The sequence below is a fragment of the Cucurbita pepo genome, chromosome LG14 (genome assembly GCF_002806865.2).
Source record: "Cucurbita pepo subsp. pepo cultivar mu-cu-16 chromosome LG14, ASM280686v2, whole genome shotgun sequence".
Lineage (NCBI taxonomy): Eukaryota > Viridiplantae > Streptophyta > Magnoliopsida > Cucurbitales > Cucurbitaceae > Cucurbita > Cucurbita pepo.
This window is the reverse complement of record NC_036651.1, coordinates 3,663,427-3,688,655: the sequence shown is the minus strand read 5'-3', so window position 1 is coordinate 3,688,655 and position 25,229 is coordinate 3,663,427. Positions and strand designations below refer to the sequence as shown.

General features: G+C 38.5%; 5 protein-coding genes across 13 annotated transcripts; 3 read left to right on the top strand and 2 right to left on the bottom strand.

The window, feature by feature from the left end:
• Positions 1 to 2,026: 2,026 nt before the first annotated feature.
• On the bottom strand, positions 2,027 to 3,641 carry LOC111810411 (agamous-like MADS-box protein AGL104; the record flags this gene model as incomplete). The annotated part of the gene is made up of 10 exons (XM_023697117.1): positions 3,457 to 3,641; positions 3,327 to 3,380; positions 3,188 to 3,206; positions 3,048 to 3,109; positions 2,921 to 2,948; positions 2,781 to 2,842; positions 2,604 to 2,703; positions 2,463 to 2,516; positions 2,268 to 2,395; positions 2,027 to 2,129 (listed from the first exon to the last, which is right to left on the bottom strand). Coding segments are annotated over exons 1-10 (795 nt in total), but the record flags the coding sequence as incomplete, so codon positions are not given.
• Positions 3,642 to 5,625: 1,984 nt separating this feature from the next.
• On the bottom strand, positions 5,626 to 9,339 carry LOC111809783 (DNA-directed RNA polymerases II, IV and V subunit 8B-like). Its single transcript, XM_023696206.1, has 5 exons — positions 9,194 to 9,339; positions 8,431 to 8,536; positions 8,130 to 8,287; positions 6,958 to 7,052; positions 5,626 to 5,897 (listed from the first exon to the last, which is right to left on the bottom strand). The coding sequence occupies exons 2-5, from the start codon at positions 8,501 to 8,503 to the stop codon at positions 5,786 to 5,788; spliced, it is 438 nt and encodes a 145-aa protein (XP_023551974.1). The 5' UTR covers positions 8,504 to 8,536; positions 9,194 to 9,339; the 3' UTR covers positions 5,626 to 5,785.
• Positions 9,340 to 9,685: 346 nt separating this feature from the next.
• LOC111809653 (ribosome biogenesis protein TSR3 homolog) lies at positions 9,686 to 14,480 on the top strand. The gene is made up of 10 exons (XM_023696030.1): positions 9,686 to 9,967; positions 10,051 to 10,079; positions 10,178 to 10,224; positions 10,302 to 10,367; positions 10,994 to 11,034; positions 12,115 to 12,251; positions 12,473 to 12,563; positions 13,359 to 13,430; positions 13,625 to 13,737; positions 14,155 to 14,480. Exons 1-10 carry the CDS (start codon positions 9,888 to 9,890, stop codon positions 14,280 to 14,282), a joined length of 804 nt encoding a protein of 267 aa, XP_023551798.1. The 5' UTR covers positions 9,686 to 9,887; the 3' UTR covers positions 14,283 to 14,480.
• Positions 14,481 to 14,902: 422 nt separating this feature from the next.
• LOC111809860 (histone acetyltransferase KAT6A-like) lies at positions 14,903 to 19,416 on the top strand. Of its 2 annotated transcripts, none has more exons than XM_023696318.1 (5): positions 14,903 to 15,270; positions 15,392 to 16,706; positions 18,028 to 18,216; positions 18,298 to 18,449; positions 18,581 to 19,416. In XM_023696318.1, exons 2-5 carry the CDS (start codon positions 15,422 to 15,424, stop codon positions 19,046 to 19,048), a joined length of 2,094 nt encoding a protein of 697 aa, XP_023552086.1. In that variant the 5' UTR covers positions 14,903 to 15,270; positions 15,392 to 15,421; the 3' UTR covers positions 19,049 to 19,416. The 2 variants fall into 2 exon arrangements, with proteins under 2 accessions (XP_023552086.1, XP_023552084.1); XM_023696316.1 differs by having other exon boundaries at positions 14,904 to 15,270; positions 18,019 to 18,216.
• Positions 19,417 to 20,011: 595 nt separating this feature from the next.
• LOC111809862 (regulation of nuclear pre-mRNA domain-containing protein 1B-like) lies at positions 20,012 to 24,212 on the top strand. Of its 8 annotated transcripts, none has more exons than XM_023696323.1 (9): positions 20,012 to 20,157; positions 20,260 to 20,355; positions 20,562 to 20,809; positions 20,961 to 21,116; positions 21,229 to 21,385; positions 21,861 to 22,003; positions 22,120 to 22,155; positions 22,771 to 23,545; positions 23,621 to 24,212. In XM_023696323.1, the coding sequence occupies exons 2-8, from the start codon at positions 20,280 to 20,282 to the stop codon at positions 23,527 to 23,529; spliced, it is 1,575 nt and encodes a 524-aa protein (XP_023552091.1). In that variant the 5' UTR covers positions 20,012 to 20,157; positions 20,260 to 20,279; the 3' UTR covers positions 23,530 to 23,545; positions 23,621 to 24,212. The 8 variants fall into 8 exon arrangements, 6 of the variants coding, with proteins under 6 accessions (XP_023552091.1, XP_023552089.1, XP_023552088.1 ...); XM_023696321.1 differs by having other exon boundaries at positions 20,255 to 20,355; XM_023696320.1 differs by having other exon boundaries at positions 20,247 to 20,355.
• Positions 24,213 to 25,229: the final 1,017 nt, after the last annotated feature.

Below are 25,229 nucleotides of genomic sequence, written 5' to 3'. Positions count from 1 at the left end.
CCACTTTGAGCATAAGCTCTCAGGGTTTTTGCTTTGGGCTTCCCCAAAAAGCTTCGTATCAACGGAGATAGTATTCTTTGATTATATACCCATCATGATCATTCCCTAAATTAGCTGATGTGAGACTTTCATCCCACATCTCCCCTCGAACAAAGTACGCCTCTCCTTAATCGAGGCTCGACTCCTTTTTCTTTTTGGAGTCTTAGTCATTTTTTACTATGTCTTCAAGGAGCCTTGACTCTTTTCTTTTGGAGTCCTTTTTTCATCCTTTGAGGATTCTATTGACATGACTAAGTTTTTAGGGCATGACTCCAATATCATGTTAGACGAACACGACTCTCCACAATTGTATGATATTGTCCATTTTAAGCATAAGCTCTTTATGGCTTTGCTTTAGGCTCCCCCAAAAGGCCTCATACTAATGGAGATAGTATTCTTTTATTATATACCGATCATGATCATTCCCTAAATTAGCCACACTTTCATCCAACACCTCCCCTCGAACAAAGTACGCCTCCCCGTAATCGGAGCTCGACTCATTTTTCTTTTTGGCGTCTTAGTCCTTTTCTACTATGCTTTCGAGGAGCCTTGACTCCTTTCTTTTGGAGTCCTTTGTTCAACATTTGAAGTCCTTTGTTCAACATTTGAGAATTTTATTGACATGGCTAAGTTTTTAGGACATAGCTCTGATACCATGTTAGACGAACGACTCTCTACAATGGTATGATACCACTTTGAGCATAATCTCTCATGGCTTTGCTTTGGACTTCCCCAAAAGGTCTCATCCCAATGGAGATAGTATTCTTTGATTATATATCCATGATCATTCCCTAAATTAGCGGATATGAGACTTTCATCCAACACCTCCGCTCGAACAAATTATGCCTCACGCTCTACTCCTTTCTCTTTTTGGAGTCTAAGTCATTTTTTTACTATGCTTTCAAAGAGCCTTGACTCCTTTCCTATGAAGTCCTGTTCAACATTTGAGGATTCTATTGACATGCCTAAGTTTTTAGGGCATGGCTCTGATACCATGTTAGACGAACACGAATCTCCACAATTGTATGATATTGTCCACTTTGAGCATAAGCTCTCAGGGCTTTTGGGCTTTTGGGTTTCCCCATGGAGATAGTATTATTTGATTATGTACCCATGATCATTTCCTAAATTAGCCGATGTGAGACTTTCATCCAACACATTCCCTCGAACAAAGTCCCCTTAATTGAGGCACGACTCCTTTTTCTTTTTGGAGTCTTAGTCATTTTTTAAGATACCTTCGAGGAGCCTTGTCTCCTTTCTTTTGGAGTCCTTTGTTGTTCAACATTTGAGGATTCTATTGACATGACTAAGTTTTTAGGGCATGACTCTAATATCATGTTAGACGAACGACTCTCCACAATGGTATGATATTGTCCACTTTGAGCATAAACTCTCATGGCTTTGCTTTGGGTTGAACAATATCATACCATTGTGGAGTGTCATGTTCGTCTAATATGGCATGAGAGCCATGCTAATCAAAACGTTTCAATAAGAATACCATCCAAATTTGACCTAAAGAAAGAAGAACAATGACAAGAGCTTTAAATAACTTAAAAACATGAATAATCAAACAATCTCGACCATTAAAAAAAAAAAAAAACCAAATGTATACATATGTAAACATCATATATTTACATAGAAACGTAAAAATAAATAAATAATAATAATATTAAATCAATCCCCATTGAGTTGAGGCAACTTGCCATTATCATAATTAGCACTTTCATCACTTGGAGGCATTTGATTCCCATTAGAAATGCTATCAACTTGTTGCTGCGACATCATCGTGTTCATGCAAGGCCCTCCAATCTCATGCTATTATTAATCGAAGTTCATCCTAGTTAACACAACATCTTAAACACAAAGTTGGTAAATTTAAGAGGTAAAAGGGAACAACAACCTTGAGAGTTTCAAATGAAGCTTGTGGTATGAATGAGGAGAGGAGCTGCGACGTCGTGTAGTTGTGATGCCATGGCGAGTATCCATCGTCATTCGGGTTGCCCATGTCGCACCCACCAATGTTGCATGACCCGACATTCATGTTGCCCGCTTGCGTTACTTGATCATAAACCGTACCAGGATATTGACCACTGCAAACCATATTCAAATCAATAAATAAACCCTACTTGATCATAAACCGTACCAGGATATTGACCACTGCAAACCATATTCAAATCAATAAATAAACCCTAATCTAATCCGTCGAAGAAAATAACTAACAAAATTACCTTTGAGGAATCGAAGACGACTCAGCTGCCACACAAATTTGATTCTGGTTCTGCCCGTTTTCCGGTAGCCAATTCGCTACATCGTTTTCAAACGAAGACGCTATTCCATCTTGTGAATCCAAATATAACTATTTTCCAAATAAAATAGTTATTTTACTATCAAGAAATTAATATATATATACTTTAATTAATTACCTGAATACCATTCGGTGGATCATACGGAGATAAATGACTATTCAATACATCTTTCTGTAAACAAAAAAACACGACAGAAATTTGATTAAAATAATATTTTATTTTAGTTTAGTCTCTATATTTTTATGAATTTATTTATACCTTCCTCTGAGCGATCCGTGCCAAGGTGTCGAGCAGATTCTTCTCACATGACTCTATTTCTCCATTCGACGTAAACGAAAAAGGATCCGGTTCGAATAGCCTTTAATATAAAATATGGAATTTAATTATTTTAATTTTAATTACAAAATTCAATTAAAAATAATAAAAGAAAAATACCTAAGCTGCTGTTCAGCAAGTTGAAGCTCATGTCTCAACGTAGCAACCTCTTGTTGAAGCTCCTAAGAAATTAAAGTAATTTTATTAAAATAAAAAAATTATAATAAAAAATGAGAATATTGCTTTAATTATATAATTACCTCGACATTGGAATTGCTTGATGTAGGACTGTTTGAGGACAAATAAATAAATAAATAAATAAATAAATTTAAATAATTTAATATTTTTAGAAAATAAATAAATAAATAGAGATGGGTTGATTTATACTTGGCGAGTTGAAGTGCAATGTCGTTCTCTGTCTTCAGATTATTCAGTGTTCCAAGTAAAAACTGCATGAGAATTTAAATAATTATTAAATAACAGTTTTTGTTTTATTTTAATTTTGCAAATATATTAATTTTTCATACCTCTTTATTTTGAACAACACTGCAACCAAAAATTGGGGAAAAGGAAAATCAAATTGAATTCGTTAATTTCGGGAGAGAAATCTGGAGAGAATAAACAGTAAAATTGAATTAAAAAAAAAAAAAATTAAGGAAAAAAAACCTTCCTCTGTCATGATCAGGCAAATTTATGTAACGAGCAAGAACATCTTCGATTCTGCAGCGGCGGAGAGAGATTAAGAAAGGGAGAGAGAATGCGAGGAATTAGAAGGGAGGAGGGCGGAGAGAGGAACCTGCGGCGGCCGGAGAAGTGGCTGAGGCGGCTGGAAGGAGAGAACATGATGAGTGCGATATCGATATCGCAGAGAACAGAGAGTTCGTATGCCTTTTTGATGAGGCCATTGCGGCGTTTGGAATAGGTGACCTGGCGATTGGTGTTGTTTTCGATTCTTTTGATCTGTAGCTTCACTCGCCCCATCGGCTAACCATTGGAATGGAATCGGTGGAGTTAGGGTTAGGGTTAAATGGAGAATGAAGAACAAGAAGAAGAACAAGAAGGACGAAGAAGACGACGATGGAGGATTTCCCAACCTTGAATAGTGGAATGGGTTGTTTCTGTTTTTTTGGGGAAAAAGTCTTTGCATTCGTTTTTAACCTCACAATTATTAACTCCTAATTTATTTATTTATTTATTTATTTTACTTTTTTATTTTAATTATTGGACGATTATTAGCGTTTTAAATCTTTACAGTATAATCAAATTAATATCTGAGATTTTATTAGACATAAAATTTAAATTTGTAAATAATGGACGTGATAATAGAGCCCGAGCAGAGAGATAGCTTACGATTGAGTTCAATGTGTCTCATTCAGTAGTAGTTCACGGGAACCCCTAGAACCTGGCAAAGACACTATCAATGAATTCTCGAGCAATTCTCGGAGGAGGGGAAGGATAATTAAGAAGGAGTCTTGCTCTTTTTTACCTTGCCCCAAAATAGCCCTAAGGAGTTCCAGGGACAGAAGTCATAGTCCAGCCAGGAGTGAACGTGAACTCGGAATCAATAAAAAAAATGTATAGAATTTGTGAGGATCTCAACCAACCCACGTGCCTTTTTCGACACACGTGCCGTCCTCACCTTGCAATAATTGCCTCTCCCGTTTGATTTTCTCACGCATATTGAGAGGGAGAATACTACAGACCTACATAGGTTGAATTGGATGTTGAGAAGCAGATTTGGGTTAGCTCTAGGAATACTTAGTGACTTCGGCGGCTTAGGCCAACCAAGTAAGTGGTTCTATTGTTCGCTTGGTTGGATAAATTGTGTGATGTATGATGATGTGTGACTCATGGCCTCTACACGTGTCATGATTATTATTGTTATGTTGTGTTATGCTATGTTATGTCATGTTGTGTTGCATGATGTTTATAATCTATGTTGAATTATGTTTATGATATTGATAGCTTATGATGCATAAACATCCATAGACCATATCAGGTAAGCTATTTAAGTACCAAAGTTTTGATAGGAGTTATGAAGGCATGATTTATAGGCTTCTTAGGTTGCTAATGAATGGAGGTTTGATTTGCATCATAAACTTATGTCATGATATTTACCGGTGGGACCTTTGTGTGCCATAGACATTAAGATATTTCCCTAATTAGTATGGATGCGTACCTTATGACATTTATGTTCGTCATGATGTTAAGCAGGCTCTTTTCTTTCCTCGTGTTCTTGATGTTTGGTAACATGAGTGTGCACTAGCCTGATGAGCCAGACCTAGGGGCGCGTATACGAGCCCACCTGGTGGGCTTATGTGTGCATGAGTGGGCTTATGAGTGCGTGAGTGGACTATGTAGAGAAATACTACACATCCAACCAACTAGAAATTAACTTAAGACCGTGCCGTAATGTTTTTATAAAAGAATACGCCCCACCATATTGTATCTGATTGTATTTTTCACCACCAACAATAAGTTACTTACAACATATGAGTTACTTACAACATATATTTTTGAGGTTAAAATAAAGTACCTGATGACGGTGTCGCATGAAGGTCATAGAACCAAAATTAGGATAGTTAGATTTATGTATATTTGATAACCCTTAGATTATATCAAGACCGATTTTATTTTATTCAAATTCCCATCATTTCTATTCCACCTCTTGTTCCGAGAAAATATCATTTAAAAAAATATATTATGAATATTAAGACCATCAAATCTTTATAAAATATTTTAAATGAGTATTTTCGATGAATATTAGTTATGTTATGCATGCATTGACGACATTGTTCTGAACAATAGAAACATAAGTCCGTCACACTAGATAAATTAATTTTTAAAAAATTAATATTATTAAGGATCTATTAGCAAATAAAAACAATTTTTTATAGAGTTATTAAACATAAAATAAAAAATGTAATGACATATTAAATACTTTTAATAGAAACTAAACATAACGTTAAGAAAACACTTGGTGTTATGTAAAGCCATATTGGCTATGAAGATCAATTTAGTAAAAGTTTTGAACGCATAAATTATCTGCAAATATAATCAATAATTAGACAGAGTCATCACACAAAAGGCCATCATGAGAGTGAAACAGCAAGTAGGAGAGATTTTTAGAGTTTTCGGAGGAGCAAAAACATGTTCTGATCCACCCTGAATTTGGCACAGTGGATGGGATCTCCCTTCAACAGCATTTGGAGTCCTCCAAAAGATGCATAAACCTCCCTGCAAATACAACAACCATTGCAGCTAAATCATCGGCGTGTGAACGCTTTATACGACACGATTGCTAGGTAGCTACTTATGCTAGGAACAGTAAATACAACAACCATTGCAGCTACCCCATCAGTGGTGTGAACGCTTTATACGACACGATTGCTAGGTAGCTACTTATGCTAGGAACAGTAAATCAAGGGAATGTAAGTAAGTTCACTTACACTTTCAAGTCTGAGCCTGAGCCTTCATCTGAAAGTTTGTATATTTTACCATGCATGATATACTCAAACTTATCTGCTAGCGATTTCTTCCCTTCCTGCAAAAAAATTCATCTATGTTTCACAATCTTGATGGCTGAAGTAAAACAGGTCGGTCAAAGTGACCCTTGCTGAAGATGGTTGGGAGAGGAGTCTCATTGGCTAATTAAAGGGTTGATCATCGGTTTATAAGTAAGGAATACTATCTCCATTGGTATGAGACCTTTTGGAGAAACCAAAAGCAAAACCATGAGAACTTATGCTCAAAGTAGATGTTATCATACCATTGTTGAGGGTCGTGGTTCCTGACATGGTATTATCAGAGCCATGCCCTTAACTTAGCCATGTCAATAGAATTCTAAAATGTTGAACAAAGAAGTTGTGAACCTCGAAGGTGTAGTCAAAAGTTACACAAGTGTTGAACAAATGGTGTACTTTGTTCGAGGGCTCCAAAGAAGGAGTTGAGCCTCGATTAAGGAGAGGCTGTTCAAGGGCTTCATAGGCCTCTGGGGAGGCTCTATGGTGTAATTTTTTCGAGGGGAGGATTGTTGGAAGAGGAGTCTCATCGGCTAATTAAGGGGTTGATCATGAGTTTATAAGTAAAGAACACCGACTCCATTAGTATGAGGCCTTTTGGGGAAATCAAAAGCAAANGACACGATTGCTAGGTAGCTACTTATGCTAGGAACAGTAAATACAACAACCATTGCAGCTACCCCATCAGTGGTGTGAACGCTTTATACGACACGATTGCTAGGTAGCTACTTATGCTAGGAACAGTAAATCAAGGGAATGTAAGTAAGTTCACTTACACTTTCAAGTCTGAGCCTGAGCCTTCATCTGAAAGTTTGTATATTTTACCATGCATGATATACTCAAACTTATCTGCTAGCGATTTCTTCCCTTCCTGCAAAAAAATTCATCTATGTTTCACAATCTTGATGGCTGAAGTAAAACAGGTCGGTCAAAGTGACCCTTGCTGAAGATGGTTGGGAGAGGAGTCTCATTGGCTAATTAAAGGGTTGATCATCGGTTTATAAGTAAGGAATACTATCTCCATTGGTATGAGACCTTTTGGAGAAACCAAAAGCAAAACCATGAGAACTTATGCTCAAAGTAGATGTTATCATACCATTGTTGAGGGTCGTGGTTCCTGACATGGTATTATCAGAGCCATGCCCTTAACTTAGCCATGTCAATAGAATTCTAAAATGTTGAACAAAGAAGTTGTGAACCTCGAAGGTGTAGTCAAAAGTTACACAAGTGTTGAACAAATGGTGTACTTTGTTCGAGGGCTCCAAAGAAGGAGTTGAGCCTCGATTAAGGAGAGGCTGTTCAAGGGCTTCATAGGCCTCTGGGGAGGCTCTATGGTGTAATTTTTTCGAGGGGAGGATTGTTGGAAGAGGAGTCTCATCGGCTAATTAAGGGGTTGATCATGAGTTTATAAGTAAAGAACACCGACTCCATTAGTATGAGGCCTTTTGGGGAAATCAAAAGCAAAGCCATGAAATCTTATGCTCAAAATGAACAATATCATATTATTGTGAAGGGTCGTGGGGTTCCTAACACTCTTCAGTGTATTTAAGGAAAGTTGGAACACCTAGGCAGGCATCTTCAATACTCGACTAGTCTATGGCATGTGTCACAAGCCTTGGATACGAGTCTTAACTCGCCTAAATAAGAGCTCATTTAACTTTTCGTGTTACTTTTCAAGAGACGTGGCTAGCACTAGCACAGCCTTAACAGAACAGCACCAATTGATACTAGCCTGGAAGTTCGGTGACCCTTTTTTCTAGGCTTTTTGAGAGTGCTAGGGAAAATCCTTCTCCAAATTTTTAGTATCAGAGAAAGCTTATGGAGTTATTAAGAACTTTGAAGATACATCTAACAATATACTTGTGACAAAACAGACATGAAGAACATGAAACGAATGACCCAAGAGCTCCAGCAATGAATTCAATAGAACATGGGGGGTGGAAATTACCTGGCCACTATAGCTGGTAACAGGAGCTCCATCATAGTTCAGCGTGGGAGACAAGACCATCAGAATCTTCTCACCTTCATCAATTGGATATATCTCTGTATTTACATCCAGCAGCATATACATGGAAAGCTTCTCACTCCGTGCTTCGATTCTTGAAACTAAAAGAACAATTTTATGCAATCACAACAAACTTAAGACGGTGACGAAGTTTCAAGTCTACAAAGGAGACTCAAAGAAAGTTCAAAGACCAGAAAATTATGATTGAAGAATGAGAAAGCAGTAACAAGCTTGAGGAAAGTACCTTTATCATACTTTTTACCATCTGGGTTGACACACTTGACCTTGAAAACATCATTAAATAGAAGCTCCGCCATGTTTATGGGGAATTCACTCCTCAAAATGCAGATCTGAGTTGGTGGGCATGCAACAAATATTAAATATGGGATGAAAAGCCAGTGAAAGAAATCACCAACTAAAATTTGCACAGAATAAGCGTAGAAATTGAGAGGGGATGGAGAAACATTTTGAATTGGGAATCAAAAAACTCACTTAGCGGAAACGCAAAATTACATCATAAACATCATAAGAGCTAAACAAAAATTTAAACCCCCAAAAACAACCAATACAAGAACTTCAAAGTCTGTCCAAGACCAGATTCTATTGAACAATAAATTGAAACTCAAAAAACGGTAAGAACAAAAAGAGTATAATCGAACAACCCGCCATAGAGGTGTATGGTGGCTGTGTCTATTCACATTCTAATATCTGCGACTTTGTTTTTTATTCGAGATACAGGAAAATTCATGTTGACTAGAAACTAAGCAATTTTCAGAGAACCAAAGAACACAGATGATCAAAGCCTTCATTAACAGATACGCAATAAATCAATAGATCAAAAGACAGAGCACACGGCAGTCCAAAAATTCACAATTTGCCGCAAGACTAGTATCCAGAAATTGTGCGAACTTGCATTAAAAATCAATGGCACCATTCTTTCATTAGACAATTCCTAATTTTAAGTTGTTCAAGTGAGAATAGAACGTAGATGGAGACTGGGCAAATACCAATAACAACAAGAGAGTAAACAATCAATGCAAACAGCTATGACGGAGGCGGCGCTGGAACGAGCGGAGGAAAGACGTCGGCGCGAAGGAGGAGGAGGTGGAGCACGCAAAGGTTTAGGGTTTACTAGTTATTTTATTTATTTGTATTTTTAAGATTCAGAGCCCACAATTAAAAATATAAATTTATTTATATATTCCGTTTTTTTTAAGGAAAAAAAAAAAAAACAGATCAATTATTTAAATTTAGTCATTAAAATTTAAAAAATCTTAAATTTAGTGTAAGTTTATTATTGATTTTTTAATAAATAAAGTCTATATTAACCTAAAAATTAATTTCGAAATATTAAATTTAAATTTTATTAAAAGTATAAATTTTAAATCCAGATAATTATAAATATATTGAATAAAATGAAATTAAAAATTAAAAATTAAAAAAATAATTTATCAAATAAAAAACTTAAATTTATTAGACATTTGAGCGCCTACTAAACATAAAACCTTGTGTCTTGTTCGTCCGGCGCCGTCGTGTACTAGTTCCGCCGCATCTGTGGACGGCGATACCAAGTCAGGAAAGCCATTCTCAAAAAGGTAAGGGAAAACAAAATATTGAAGCCGCGTAATAATACCTTACTAGAGCCGCGGAGAAAAAGAGAACCCAGAAGCCCCGATTCCCACTTTACTAATCTGCTTCAGAATGAGTCACAACAAGCCTAGACGCTTCAAAAATCATCATCCGCGTCGCGGACAATCTTCTCGAGGCCATAAATTTGTTGGGTAACTACATATACACTTACCCTTTTCCCCCCTGATTCGTCTCTTTGTTATTGCTCATTTGCTTTATTTTTGGGGTTTTTCAGAGAGGACGAGTGTTTGCCAATCGACCCAGGTGCCTATTTTGTCTGTGATTTAGTTGTGTTTATAGAAGCCCCATTATGGTGGAGGGGCATTGAATTTAGGTGCTTGATGAGTTCCTTTGTGTTGCAGACAATGAAGAGGAGCTAGCAGTACCAAAAATTCAGCTTGCCATGTGGGTGTGTAATGAACCCTTTTCTTAAGCTTACAAAGCTGTTTGTAATCTGAAATTGATGGAGTTTTGCTGTTGATTCAGGATTTTGGGCAGTGTGATGCAAAAAGGTGCACAGGACGCAAACTCGCACGATTTGGCTTGTTAAAAGAAAGTACCTAATTATCTCCTTTTCTTTTATATTCATATTTTAAGCTATGTTGCTCATACTCTCCACTTCATTAATGATTATACAAAATGTCTTGTTGGATGTATTGGGTTAGTTCTATATGATCTTGCTGGGAATTTTGAAAATATGTTCGCATGTGATGATTGGTATTGATATGANGTGGCCCCTGCATGCACCATATTTTATGTGATATGATTATACAAAATGTCTTGTTGGATGTATTGGGTTAGTTCTATATGATCTTGCTGGGAATTTTGAAAATATGTTCGCATGTGATGATTGGTATTGATATGAATATGATATTTTGGAAACAGGAATGGAAGTCTATAGAAAAATAGGTTGTATTGTGATTAAATGCTGAAGGAAATCTAATGTTAGATGGTTTAGATCATAAAAGTTGCAACTTGCAAAATCAGGGACCAAATGAAATACTAAAAACAAAGGAAAAAAAGTACAGTTTTGCTTTAATTATTTCTAAGTTACTTCATCAAATGAGGTTGTATGGTTTAAAACTATATGAATAATCTGATTCATGCTCGTTTAAGGTTTTAATTCGATTTCTTTGTACATATAAAAAAATTATCTAACTTCTATTGAATTCGTGCAGGATTTGCGTGTTAACAGTGGGTTTGGAGGCATTGTCTTAAGGTACTGTGAACAATTATGTTTCCTAGTGTACTAGTTGTAGCTAGACGTTAGTATATGATAATACTGCCACAAGAAATTGCTTTCCTGAGTGTTGAGGAACTTTGAATTTGTTTACTGTCTGAATGGAGGTACTATTCTATTATTGTTGGGTGTTGTGAAGTCGTCTTTGACATTTGGTGCTATTTTCCAGTAATCTGTTTGTTTTGAATGGCTTTGTGATGGAATACTTTTGAGTGAATATCCGCTCGTGTCTACCAAGGGTGTTGTGCCGTTCCTCAAATTGGCTGGCTTGTAGGGGTGACCTCTAGACCAATCATTTGTTCCGAGGAGGAATCAAGGCTCCATTGGTTGATTGATTGATTAAATTGTGAGATCCCACGTTGGTTGGAGAGGGGAATGAAGTATTCCTTATAAGGGTGTGGAGACCTCTCCTTAGTAGACGTGTTTTAAAATCGTGAGGTTGACGACGATACGTAACGGACCAAAGCGGAGAATATTTGCTAGAGGTGGGCTTGGGCTGTTACAAATGGTATCAGAGTTAGTCACCGGACAGTGTGCCAGTGAGGATGCTGGTCCACAAGGGGGGTGGATTGTGAGATTCCACGTTGCTTGGAGAGGGGAACGAAGCATTCCTTATAAGGGTGTGGAAACCTCTCCTTAGTAGACACGTTTTAAGACCGTGAGGCCAACAGCGATACGTAACGAGTCAAAGCGAATAATATTTGCTAGCGGTGGGCTTGAGCTGTTACATGAATGAATGAAACATATATGAAAGGAAAGGATGGGAGACCATGGACCATATAAAGGCTTCCATCATAAGAGCCCAGTGCTTATAAGCAAAAAGGGGAAAATGTAGGAGGTGGCTATGAGATTCTGAGCTCTTGCAGAGGAAGTGTTCTCACTAGAGTAGAGCTATTCGTTAGTGAATGTGTGGTCTATGAACTAGCTAAGTACTTTGCTTTAGCCCTTACTCTGTTACAACCTTTGCCCATTTCATAATGTATTGACTAAATTCTGACTCAAAGGCTTGTGAACTTTTTGCTGGTATTTTGAACCTCTTTAATCTGAATATTTTTGCAGTCCAGTGGGGGTGAATTGTGTCTCTAAAGAAGATCATAGTCTTCTTAAACAAAGAGGCTTAGCCGTTGTGGATTGCTCGTGGGCACGTCTCGGTGATGTTCCATTTGTGAAGTTGCGTTGTGGTGCTCCTCGCCTATGTAAGAGATTTACATTCTGAATATGAAATTTTTGTGTAGTTCTTAACATTACTGTTATATGATTTTTAATGTTTTTCTAAACTACGATGGAGATTTCACTAAGTTTATTGAAGTGAATTTTCCTGGCAAGACTCTATTTGGTTGACTTAGGCAATGACTATAATTATTATATGATGGTTTTTTCTCCTGATTCTGATTTTCACTTTCTGCAAATATTGTAGTACCTTGGCTAGTAGCAGCAAACCCAGTAAATTACGGTCGACCATGCGAGTTATCTTGTGTGGAAGCATTAGCCGCCGCTCTAATCATATGGTAACACGACCTCTATGTCATCTCTTCTCATGTGTTCCTGTTGGTTTCGAGATTCTTCTGAGATTTATGTCAATTACTTATCTCATGTCGTTGTATATCCTTTTGTCATAAATTTGGTGTAATAATCAGCTTACAAAAAAATCTCGTTGTAGATCTACTCATCATCTAAGATTTATAAGGGGTTGTACATCGTTTATTACAATATGCCGGTGAGATCTCACATTGGTTGGAAAATGGACGAAACATTCCTTATAAGGGTGTGGAAACCTCTTCCTAGCAGACGCGTTTTGAAACCTTGAGGAAGCTTAGAAGGGAAAGTCCAAAAGGACAATATTTACTAGCCGTGGGTCTGAGTTGTTACAAATGGTATCAGAGCCCGACACCGGGCGTTGTTCCAGCGAGGACGCTGGACCCTCAAGGGGGTGGATTGTGAGATCCCACATTGGTTGAAGAGGAGAACGAAACATTCCTTATATAAGGGTGTGGAAACCTCTTCCTAGCAGACGCGTTTTAAAACCTTGAGGGGAAGCCTAGAAGGGAAAGCCCAAAGAGGACAATATCTGCTAGCGGTGGGCTTAGATTGCTATAGAATGGTTTTATCAGTCACTTCACTCCGACATACATAACTATGAAGAAGTTTGCTTTATGGTTTCGTTAATATCAACGCTCTTGCTTATCACGTTTCTTTCTCGATGTTTGAACTTTTCATAGCTGGAAATATGATTATCTGTTGGTTTAATTGAGCTAGCTTTCTGTCCATTTTGTTTAACTTTTTCTATTGAACTGAACCAACAGTGGAGAAGGGGAAACAGCAGATTTGTTGCTTGGTAAGTTCAAGTGGGGCCATGCTTTTCTTTCCGTTAATAGGTATGTTTTATCGATTATCTAAGCATACCTAATAGAGCTTGTTTGAAATGACTTTCTAAGTGCTTAAAAACACTCGGAAATACTTTGTTAAGCACTTGAAGTGTACAAACGAGTGGAGTTCAAGGCTTGTAAATTGCTATCATTTGAGCTTTTTTCTATGTCAATGCTTGCTAATTCCTCTTCCTATCACACAGAGAACTTCTAAAACAATACTCAGCATGCGAGAATAGTGCTGATATTATTTCGGTCCAGAATGCTTGGTTATCACAACAACGACAAGTCCCGAAGGAACCTCGTGTTCTAGAAGGTATTCTTTTGAACTAAGTACATCTGTCTCATGTTTGTTTCGCGCCTTAATTTGAAAAAAAATGTGTGGAGAAATCGTTGGATATAGAAGAGAAAAACGGCACAAGTATACACATTTGCATCTCGTAGTTATGAAGGACATGTAAGTATCTAAATCTACGTCCAATAGTTATGTAGACACAATCGTAGCACTCTTGTTGAATAGATTTTCAAATATGTGTCGGTATAAAAACGATCCGAATTGACAAAAGGCAAGAGCCAACAACCGACACGCTGTTTTTGGTCGTTCTACATTTTAGAAAACCAAACCAACTTGGGCTAAACCAATGGAGGGTAATGGCTTTTCATTTGGAAGTAGAGTCGTTTTCTAGTACTTGTTAGGGTGTAACTCGAACAAATGACGGGTTGTATGTTGTAGGTGCAGAAAAGTCATCTGTGAGCGAAGACGATGAGGGTTCCGACGATTCGGAGGATGGACTTCCACCATTGGAGAAGAACCTAAATCACTTGACCTTGCAGCAAGACAGCGACGAAGAAAGCGAGTAAAACTCGATACCATAGGGACAAAACTTTGATCTAGAGACCAAACACTTTCGACAAAGTCTAGGTTTCTTCTATGTTGCTTTGCCTTTTTTACTTAATAGAAGTACTAGCTCCATTGGAGTTGTGTAATCTTTTTATCTTTTTTTCCTTGTATTTATATCCAAGCGTTTCTAATAAGTAGACCAATTGCATTCGATGTGAGACTCTCCAATCCACCCCCTTCGGGTTCCAACGTCCTTGTTGACACATTGCCTCTTGTCCACCTCCTTTGGGGTTCAGCCTCCTCACTATCATCTATAACAGCTCAAGCCTATTGTTAGCAGATATTGTCATCTTTGAGCTTTCGCTCAAGATCTTTAACACGTGTTTGCGTTGATCTCATAAGTTGGGTGTCGGGTTCTTATAATTTGATCAAATCTTGCCCGGGAGGGTTAATAAAAGATATTAGCTCATTATCACATAAAAATAGGGTAATTAATGACATTGAGGCTTAATATGACTGTGATAAAAAGACAATAAATTAGGAATTGGACCATAATAATTTGGGCGTACAGGGGAGTGGGGGAGGGGCATTTTCGACCTTTCGTAAACGAAATATTGAAATTTAATCGACGAAGCAAAAAACCCTAGAAGTACCCCCACCCCACCCTCTCTGCGCTCTGTTTCTACTTCTACGCCATAGATTCAACAGATAAATTTGTGTTTAAGACAACACATTTCCATTTTATCTCTTTCAAATTTCTGTTTCTTCTCTCGTCTTCGTTTGTTTTCAGGTTTCAGCGACGAGTTCAGGCAGTTGTTCCGGCACCTGGGAGTCATTTCTTCTTCTATTTTACATTTTGAGTTTTGTGGGGTTTCTTCAATGCTTGCTCAGCTTTTTCCCTTTTAATTTCTAATGGTGGGTTTTGTCTTATGGAATTAGGGTTACAATTTCCCTTTCATTTCCTCCTCTAAGCAAAATTCCTCTCCGCAACGTCAAGCAAATACTTCCGTGAGTCATTTTCAAGATCGTTTTTTTTTTTTTTTGATGTTCTATCTTTTATCGTGTCGTTTGATATTTTTCGTCGATTCTTATCCCTCTGGTACTGGGTTTGTTTTGCCCTTTCTTTCAGGTTTGAAATTTGAGTTTTGAATTTAAAAGGATGTCTTCGAAATCGAAATATCAAGTTCTTGACAATCGACCCATTGATCAGTGGAGGGTTACGGAGTTGAAAGAGGAGCTTAAGAGACGAAAATTAACCATCAGAGGCCTGAAGGAAGATTTGGTAAAACGGTTGGATGAAGCGCTTCGAAATGAAAGGGAAGAAAATGCGGAGGAAACCAATGGTGTTGATGGTGACCCTCCAGTTACAAATAGTGACAATAACCAAGTGCATGTATCTACGGCAAAAGACTCAAATGAAGATGCTAAAAAGATTCTGAATGTAGAAGATGTTGAAGTTCAGGTTGACAGGAATGACAGTACTGCAGCTGGGGACGATGGGGAACTTAAAGATGGGGCTAGTCTCAATGGTTGTCCTAGGGTAGAAGAGGGGTCGGCTATCCATGTCACTACTGTGGAAACTAAAATTACGGTAACTGAAAGTGTGGTTTCTGAAGTAGCGTTAGGTGTGGAAGGTTTGCAGAATATGGAAAGCAAGGATGACGAAAATTCGAAGGTCGAGTTGGAGATTGAGAAATCAAAGCCCCAGGTGGATAGTGAGGATTCAAAGTCCCAGCTGGATGATGTGAAAATGGAGCTCGAGGTGGAGCATGAGAATTTGAAGTCTCAGCAGGCAAATATCGTGCACGACTCGTCTGCTTCAGACAACCAGGTATCTGAGGTCAGCCCTGTTTTAGGGTCTCAAGTAAGAACTGATTCTATTTCTACTGATTCTGTGACAATTAATCAAATGATTGAACTAAAGGAAAATATATCTGCTGATCATGTAAAATTAGAACTAGATGTTAAGCAGGAGATGGTGGAACCATCATCCAGCATTATTGTCCCAGATGCTGGCGAATCACATCCAATGGATGTTGAAGAGCCTTCTGTGAACAAGAATGTTGAACACTCACTTTCAAACAGTGATGTTGTGGAGTCACCTGAGAACAAAGATGTTATAGAGCCTATTGTGAATGAAGATTATGATGTTAAGGACATGATTTCTGAGGTTCATGAGAAGCATGATGACGCGGGGTTTTCTGAAAAGCTAAATTTAGATAGAAGTTCTGGGGACGATTCAATAGAAGATGCCGTAGAGAATAAGACTGTTTTGGGGAATAATCCTAAAGAAATGGGAGAGAAGAATGTAAAAAGTGAGGGCCTTATATGCAAAGAGGAAAAGGTTGCAGACATAGCAGTGCGAGGTTCAACTGCAGATAAAAAGTATCTTGATACAGAGAATGAGGTTTCATCTTTGCCTGCTGAAAAAAGAAAGCTTCATGGTAATGATATATTTCCTGACCTTCTCCCCTTACCCCAAGCCTGATCCATTGCACCAAACTGAAGGGAAATATATAAAAATCGTGTTATTTTCTCAGCCTAAATTAATATTTATGCGTATAACTTCACTGATTTTGTGAATTTCCAATTTTCATCTTAGTTTTTCTGTCGTACATAAAATTTTCATCATGAAAATCAGTTTATGTTTAGGAATTTTGAATTAAAGCTTTGCTTGGCAATACAATGGACGTCACTTTAGTTGGGGATAATGAACTTTTATCATAGCTACCCTTTTTATTTTTCCATTAATGATATAACAATTAGTTGAGTTGGTTTCTTCCTTTTTGTTAGCAATATGTAATATTGTAATTATTTTCATTTTCTGGCGTATATATATGCAGTTTTAGAGTACACCTCAGCCACTGTCATAAAATGAACTATAAGGAGAGTGCATCTCTATCTGTCTCTTTTGAGTTTCTTGATATTTAGTTTGCTGCTGTCTCTGCATTGGCTTTTCTGAAAGAAGTTGGTAGCTAAATGATGTTCGATGATGGAGAGAAATTCGTTGTTCATCGGGAGTATCGTAGATGTTAAATTTTTTTTTTTGGCATAGTCATTACTGTGTTATGTTGGTGAGTTTTCTGCAATATAGTTATTCTGGTTTTGAATATAAGATGATTTTGGAAAAAAAATGTGTAAAGCTCTAAAGTCAACCCCTATATTTTACCGTGTTCGCTCGATGTTTTTCATTTTCCTTTTTCTTCTTGATTTGTTTGTACCTCTCTCATTCATGAAGGATTTCTTCTCGTTAGACATAAGATGACCTTCAAATATAATGGATGGCTCATGATTCTGTGAAATCTTGTTTTCAGTTGAACTAATATTTTCTCCAGCTACGGTAATTGAAAATTTTCAGGGATTTACTTTTTCCAGGTAAATGGACAGGTTTCTGTCTCCATATCTGTTTCTCCCGATATCTCTTTCTCCGTACCGTTTTCTGGCCATACCATGAGGCATCAGTCAAGATGTTTTTCGTGATGGATTGTCCCCATTTCAGTGGAATCCTGCTCTTTTTCACTCTATGTTAAAGTCTAGTTCAATGTTAAATTTTAGTCGCTCTTCTGCAAATTCCAAGTTTTGTCCTGAATGAGAATCTGTTTCTCTGTTTATAGAACTTGATGTGCTGTTTGATTGGTAGACGTGAAAGTCTTATTGATTGTCGATTCGGTTGAATAACATTATTCTGCATTGGATTTTCTTCTCATTTAGACCAATTGTCTTGGTTTTGTTTTGTCTGATGAGATTATTTGGCAGATCAAGCAGTGGTTGGAAATGAATCTGTAAAGAGACAGTGTAGGTGGAATGCTGAAAACCTCAAAATTCCAGAGCCTCAAAACGCTGCTCATACATCTACTAGTAATTCAAAGGACATTCATCAGTCCATTACTCCGAAACGCAACTTCTCCAGATCTGACTCCACAGCTAGTGAAGATCCATCGAAGGAACGTGTTGGTGAGTTAAATTTGACAAGTTGACTATATTGCAAGTTCTGGGCCACATCTGACTCACTTTCCTCTCTTCTGCCTTGTATAGTTCCACCATCACCAAAACCTCCCACAAATTCACTAAAAATCGATCGTTTTCTGCGTCCATTTACCCTCAAAGCTGTGCAAGAGCTTCTGGGTAAGACTGGTAGTGTCTCCAGTTTCTGGATGGATCACATCAAGACGCATTGCTATGTAACTGTAAGACTCTTTGCTCCTAGTTGTCGGAATCTAATTTGTTCCTGCTTATAGGAGGTGTATAGTTTTGGAATTTGATTCCTATGGACATAACATACTAATTGTTGCTTGGAAACTACTGTCAATGATCCCAGTACTCATCGGTGGAAGAAGCCATGAAGACTAGAGATGCTGTTTACAACTTGCAATGGCCACCAAATGGTGGGCGTCTTCTTATAGCTGAGTTTGTTGATCCTCAAGAAGTAAAAATTCGAGTGGAATCTCCACAGACTCCTACACCTGCGGCGGTTGCTCCACCGGTTTCTACTATGCCCCCACCGATGCAACCAGAGCCTTCACCTCGTCAACCAAGGCAGCATTTTGCTCCGTCACCTTCATTGCCACCACCCCCACCCACAAACAACCTTTCTCAAGCAAGGGAGCAGCTTCCACTCCCACCCCCACCTGCACTTCCCGATAAAGTCGACACTCCCATCGTCACATTAGATGACCTCTTCAAGAAAACCAAAGCTACTCCTCGCATCTACTATTTACCTTTATCAGATGAACAGGTGCAGGTAAAACGTGCAGCAGCAGCAAGGGGAAAAGACACCAAGCAGTAAGTCGAGACAATGCCCGGTGTCTCAGTGTTGTATTGTGGCTGCTGCTACTGCCGCCCTGTGGATTCCTTAGTGAGTTTAGAGTTTGCAAAGGTAAAAAAAAGCGTAGAGGGGCATGTTTTTGAATGTCTTGAGTGCTGGCAGGGAGGAATTTATCTCTGTTGAGCTGAAAATGGCAAAATAGAGTATCAGATGGGTAGGTTTTTCTTGCATATTGGTTAGGATATTGAGAATTGACTTCTAAAAATGGATTACTCTGTATTTGGTTATGTAATCATATTTACCTGTCGGAACAAATGAACCTATGATGAGTTAGATTTGTTGTATCACAGGATGCCTTCAACCTCTTTGGATCTCGTTTCTTACTGTTCTTTAAATGTGTCAGCTTCTTGGTTGTATTGTATTTAACAAGGATATTTAGACCATATTCTTAGAGCTTCTACATCTCTACAATTTGTTCAATACAATCAATTAGGGTTCATTTGAATAGTCAATATTAGCTTTTTATTTTCAAAACTCGTGACCACGGAAAGGAATGAACGAGGGTTATTGGGTATTTTTGAAATGTGGTACTTTTAGGCTTAAAGTTCGAAAGTTTGCTTTTTTTTAATCGAACTCTAGTTGACCTTAAATTGGTTGACCCTCGAGTTCAACTAGTAAATCTTTTTCACACATTTTTCACACATGATGGAATTAGACCAACCTAAATGGCCTCTGTGCGGTTCTTACGGGGAGAGCTAGTAGGAGCCATCCTATCCCAATAGCGTATATTTGGAGCTCAATATGAAATTCTATTTTCTTGCAAGACCCGTTCGGATAAGGTCAAACTCCAGAGATTGCTTCGAAGTCAGATCCTTGTGTTGACCCTTTCTTGAACCAGAACAGGGGTGAGAGGAAAAGGACATCAAAATGTATATATATATATTTTGAAGAGGATTTAAAGTCTAAACCAAATGGAAAGGAAATCTCACAATGGAAAGCAAAATTATAAATCACGGAGGACGTTACCGGCGTTGTTCTAGTTTCATCTCCATTGATTTGTTCCGCTTCTACTTTTCTGGGTCGAATTTGGTTTTCTTCCCCTGATTCTGGGTTTTGTTGGGCACCTCAAGGTGTGTATACTTGCTTGGAGTTTCGATATCTTTCTTGTGTTGCTTGCTGCGCCTCTAGGGATTTCTACTGTTCATATTATTATTATTAGTTTGACAGTGTAGTTTGTTGCTGCTGTACTGGAATGAATAGCGTGTTCAGCGAGCAAATACTTGCTGATAAGCTGTCGAAGCTCAATAGCACGCAGCAGTGTATTGAAAGTATCCTTTTCATTTGCTTACTCTTCTGTAATGCTATACTTCCCTTATCGTTGCGCCATTTCTAATCTCTTTTTAGGTTGGGATAATGCCTTTGATTTCCATTGTTTTGGGTACTCATTTCTATGAATTAGATGGTGTTAGCTTGACCCAGCAATGTTGAATTTGCTACAAAAAGCATTTATGTGTTCTTAACCATTCTCCTATAGCTTTATCACATTGGTGTATATTTCATAGAGGCAAGGCTGAACTGGTTGTTGCAACATGGGATAAGCAATTCCACGATTCAGAAATGGCCCAGAAAGTTCCTCTTCTGTATCTTGCTAATGATATCTTACAAAACAGCAAGCGTAAGGGAAATGAATTTGTTTCTGAGTTCTGGAAGGTTCTTCCATCAGCGCTTAAGGATGTTCTTGACCATGCTGACAACCATGGAAAGAATGTGATTTCCAGATTGGTAAGACCTTCGTCCATGTTCTAAGATTTTCCTATGAGCTTTACTAATAGAATTTATCAGGAGAGCTACTCCTTTTTATTGGGTGTCTGTGATTGTTAGTCTGAGATTCTTGAGCATTGTTAAAAAAGTACTTGTGGTTGTATATTATTAGGTAGATATATGGGAACATAGGAAGGTATTTGTATCCCGAACTCGAAGTCTCAAAGATGTAATACTTGGGGAAGAGGCACCTCCGCCTCTAGCATTCAGTAAAAAACGTACTCGATCAGTCAGAATAGTCAAAAGAGATTCAAGGTCGATTAGAACGGTGAGCGACCGTTTTATCTTCAGCTTTGTTTTGTGTGGCACCAGAAGTTATGCAACACTTTTGTTTGATTCGTAGTTGAGTTGACATTATATATCCTTAATTTGGTTTGCAGAAACTGTCTATTGGAAGTGCAGCTGAAAAAATTGTATCAGCATTCTACCTGGTTTTGAGTGAATGTTCTAATGAAGAAACTGAGATGACCAACTGTAACTCTGCAGTTCAACGTGTACGGAAGATGGAAAACACCGTGGATGTTGCTTGTTCCGTGGGTATGGCAACAATGATTTGATATTAACGACCCAAACCCACCGCTAGCAGATATTGTCCTCTTTGAATTTTCCCTTTCGGGTTTTCCTTCAAGGTTTTTAAAACGCGTTTGCTAGAGAGAAGTTTCCACACCCTTATAAAGAATGCTTCATTCTCCTCCCCAACCGACGTAAGATCTCACAATCCACCCCCTTCAAGGCTCAGCGTCCTCGCTGGCACTCGTTCCCATCTCCAATCGATGTGAGATCCCACATCAGTTGGAGAGGGGAACGAAACATTGTTTATAAGGGTGTGGAAACCTCTCTCTAACAGACGCGTTTTAAAAACCTTGAGAGGAAGCCCGAAAGAGAAAATCCAAAGAGGACAATATCTGCTAGCGGTGGGTTCGAGTCTTTGTTTCGAAAGGAATTCATATTTGTTCTTTTAGTTGCAATTGCCAAATTATTTGGTCTCTGAGTTTCTATCACTATCCACCAGCGAAGAATCCTCAGCGTAACAAGTTAGCCAAAGAACTGGAAGAGGAAGAAAGTATTCTGAAACAGTGTATTGAGAAACTACAATCAGTTGAAGCCAATCGGATGGCACTTATATCTCATTTAAAAGAAGCCCTGCATGTTCAGGTATCTTCATCAATCATTTCAACATGTCCTTTGAAGTTTGAACAAATTTTTATTTCTGTATTACATTATGAAGTATGAACTACTGACAAGTTGGGGAACTGGACAACCAATTGTAGGAATCAGAGCTAGAGAATATTCGAACTCAGATGCAGGTATGTTCTTGAGTGAATTAGACTCGTTTTGCTTGGGCTTGTACTTAACGTTTGATAGATCTTCAACATGAATGTTTGTAGTTTGACTATTTGCGAGATCTCACATCGGTTGGGGAGGAGAACGAAGCATTCTTTATAAGGATGTGGAAACCTCTCTCTAGTAGACGTGTTCTAAAAACCTTAAGGGGAAGCTTAAAAGGGAAAGCCCAAAGAGGACAATATCTGCTAGTGATGGACTTGGGCCGTTACAAATGGTATTAGTGCCAGACACTGGGCCATGTGCAAGCGAGGAGATTGAGTCTCGAAGGGGTGGACACGAGGCAGTGTGCCAGCAAGGACGTTGGGCCCCTAAGGGGGGGTGGATTGTGAGATCCTACATCGGTTGGAGAGGAGAACAAAGCATTCTTTATAAGGGTCTGGAAACCTCTCCCTAACAAACGCGTTTTAAAAACCTTGAGGGGAAGTCCAAAGGAGAAAGCCTAAAGAGTCTGCTAGTGGTGGGTCTAGGCTGTTCAACCGTGGATGCCTATAATTTATGTATGAATCTGATGGGGGCTGATAATTGAATATTCTCTTACCGTTACTTATTTCGTTTCGAACTTAAAAAAATGACAGGTAGCTCAGGCTCAGGCAGAGGATGCTAAAAATATGCAAAATCGGTTAAACGATGAAGGTTATCTATTAAAACGTTCCACAATCGATTCAAATGCGAAAGCTGGACGGAGTCCTAACAAGTCTGCTGCAGCCATTGCAGCAGAGGTTGCTGACAAGCTCGCAGCTTCTAGCTCGTCTCAAATGATCATGACATCGGTTCTCTCCACATTTGCAGCTGAGGAGGCAAAGAATACTGTTCTAACAAAGACCAATAACGGATCGAATGCGTTCACGCCCAACCCCGTGCGCTCTGCCAATTCTATTACAAAACCTGAAGCATCAGCCATTGTTTCAGATCCTAATGTTTTCATGTCTATGCAGCCCCTTCCTGCACCAGCTAACCATTCATATCAATCAGTTATGGTGCCCCAACCGGCAATGCAAAGCCAAGCCCCCAATTCACAAACTCCATATCAGATGCTTCCGAACACGCCTTCCCAGCCATATATGCAGCTCTCGAATGGCGTCTTAACCCCATATGGTTATGGTAGACTTCCAAGCTCGACTCCGGTACCACCACCGCCTATTCCCCGTATGGTTAGTCCAATGGTGTCCTTGACTCAGCAGATGCTGCAACAGCCAATGCCCTTAGCTCAGCAGCCATCACCTATGATACAAACACAACCAGTCCCTTTCGCGCAGCAACCATTAGCACCTAGTTTCCGACCGCTTCAGCCGCCCGGGATGGTGTATTATGGACACCTTCCCCCTTCTCAGTGAAAATTTTGTACTGAAGGTACCCTCCCCCCTTCCTGTAAATTTAGCATCTTGAGCTGACTTATTGTACATTACTTTATCCTTTGAATGTCAGACCATGCCATAGACAACACCACACTAGTCGTTGCTCGTAGCTCTCCGAACGTACGAGCCTGTGAATGAAGCAAGATCGAAACCATATGAAGCTGTGGCGGTAAGGACTTGCAATATCTACTGCATAATTTTGAGATAATGACATTAAGATCACTGTCTCTCTCTCCCTCAGCCTTACTTGGTGGGTGAAAATGTAGAAAGTATGGAAATAATGTAACTGGTATAGGCCTCCACACTTTTGGGAGATCACTCAGCCCGCCCTACGGTTTCTTAAATAGGTTCCATATCGTTCAGTACAATATATAAGAACGAGCAGACGACAGAGACAACGAGCTAGCCCGCCCACACGAATGTCGGTGTTCTTCAGCGTTGAAGATGTAAAGGAGCTAGCAATGGCAGGCTAGTAGAGTTGTGGCAGCCTCCATGAAAGTTGTATAAAGGGAGTTTCATGGTTATTGGGTCAGCATAGATTGAAGCGGGACGAATGGTGTAAGAAGTGAGTCAGTTTGCGTTCGTGGATTGGGTTGAGTCGAGTTGAGACATTTTTTTAGAGTAATCCAATTGATGTGAATCGTTTTTTTTTTTTTTTTAAATTAAAAGTAACCTTTTTTTTTTTAATTTTCAAACATTTAATTAAATTTTGCCACTCGTTTGAGGAAAATCCTTCATTTTCAGTACACAACAAAACCCAACTCAATCTTGATCGTGTCGTGTTTCTCGAGTAATCGAGTTTTTTTTAACACCCTTAAAATAGTCTACCAACGAAAACCATATGAAATCGAAGGTAACAAAATATAGATTAATTAATTTAAAACAATAAAAGCTATCCGCTCGCTATTCAAATTTGAACCAAACAAACCAGGTGTTAAAACGATCGAACGAACTCGATCCAACTATGAGATGTGTTATTTAAGAATTGTGGAGGGACCAAACAATTCATAAACTTATTGGTGGGGTGGGTGTGGCTTCAAATTCTTTGTGAACAACAAATGTTTTTGAGACAAGTTGTTGTAGGGTTACTATGAAACAATTAATCTGTTAACTATAAAACTCCATCTTTTAGTTAACAATTGTCAATTGGGAATGTGTCACTGTATTGGTGCCGAAAGTGAGTCATCATCATTTGTATTACAAACTTTTGTTCATATTGGAACGACAAGCACACATGGTGGGGTCGACTAGCCTCGATTTAAATCTATTTAAAGCTCGATCGGTTGAAATATGTTGAAGGGATTCTTCCCGGTGTTAGTATGGATGTTGAAATATAAATTATTTGAACAGATTACCATAGTGTAAGTAACAGTCTTGCGTTGTTGTATGTTGACTTTTTATTGAGCGGCTGTTAAGAGTATGAAAACTTTGAATATATATCCATGTTGGTGTAATAAGTCAATACAAATGATTAAAACATTAATGTTATATCTAAGTTAATAATCATATTCATTGGCCTCGTACGTCCTCAATATTAGAACTTACGGGGCTTGTTGATTTGTCCTCATTTTTCTTAGTTCTTAGGAATTCTTACATTTAACCAATTTGTTACGGTGTCTGATGAACCAAGTGCCACTAGGAGTTAATTGGTGTCCCTTAATGGAGCTAGGTTTAACCTA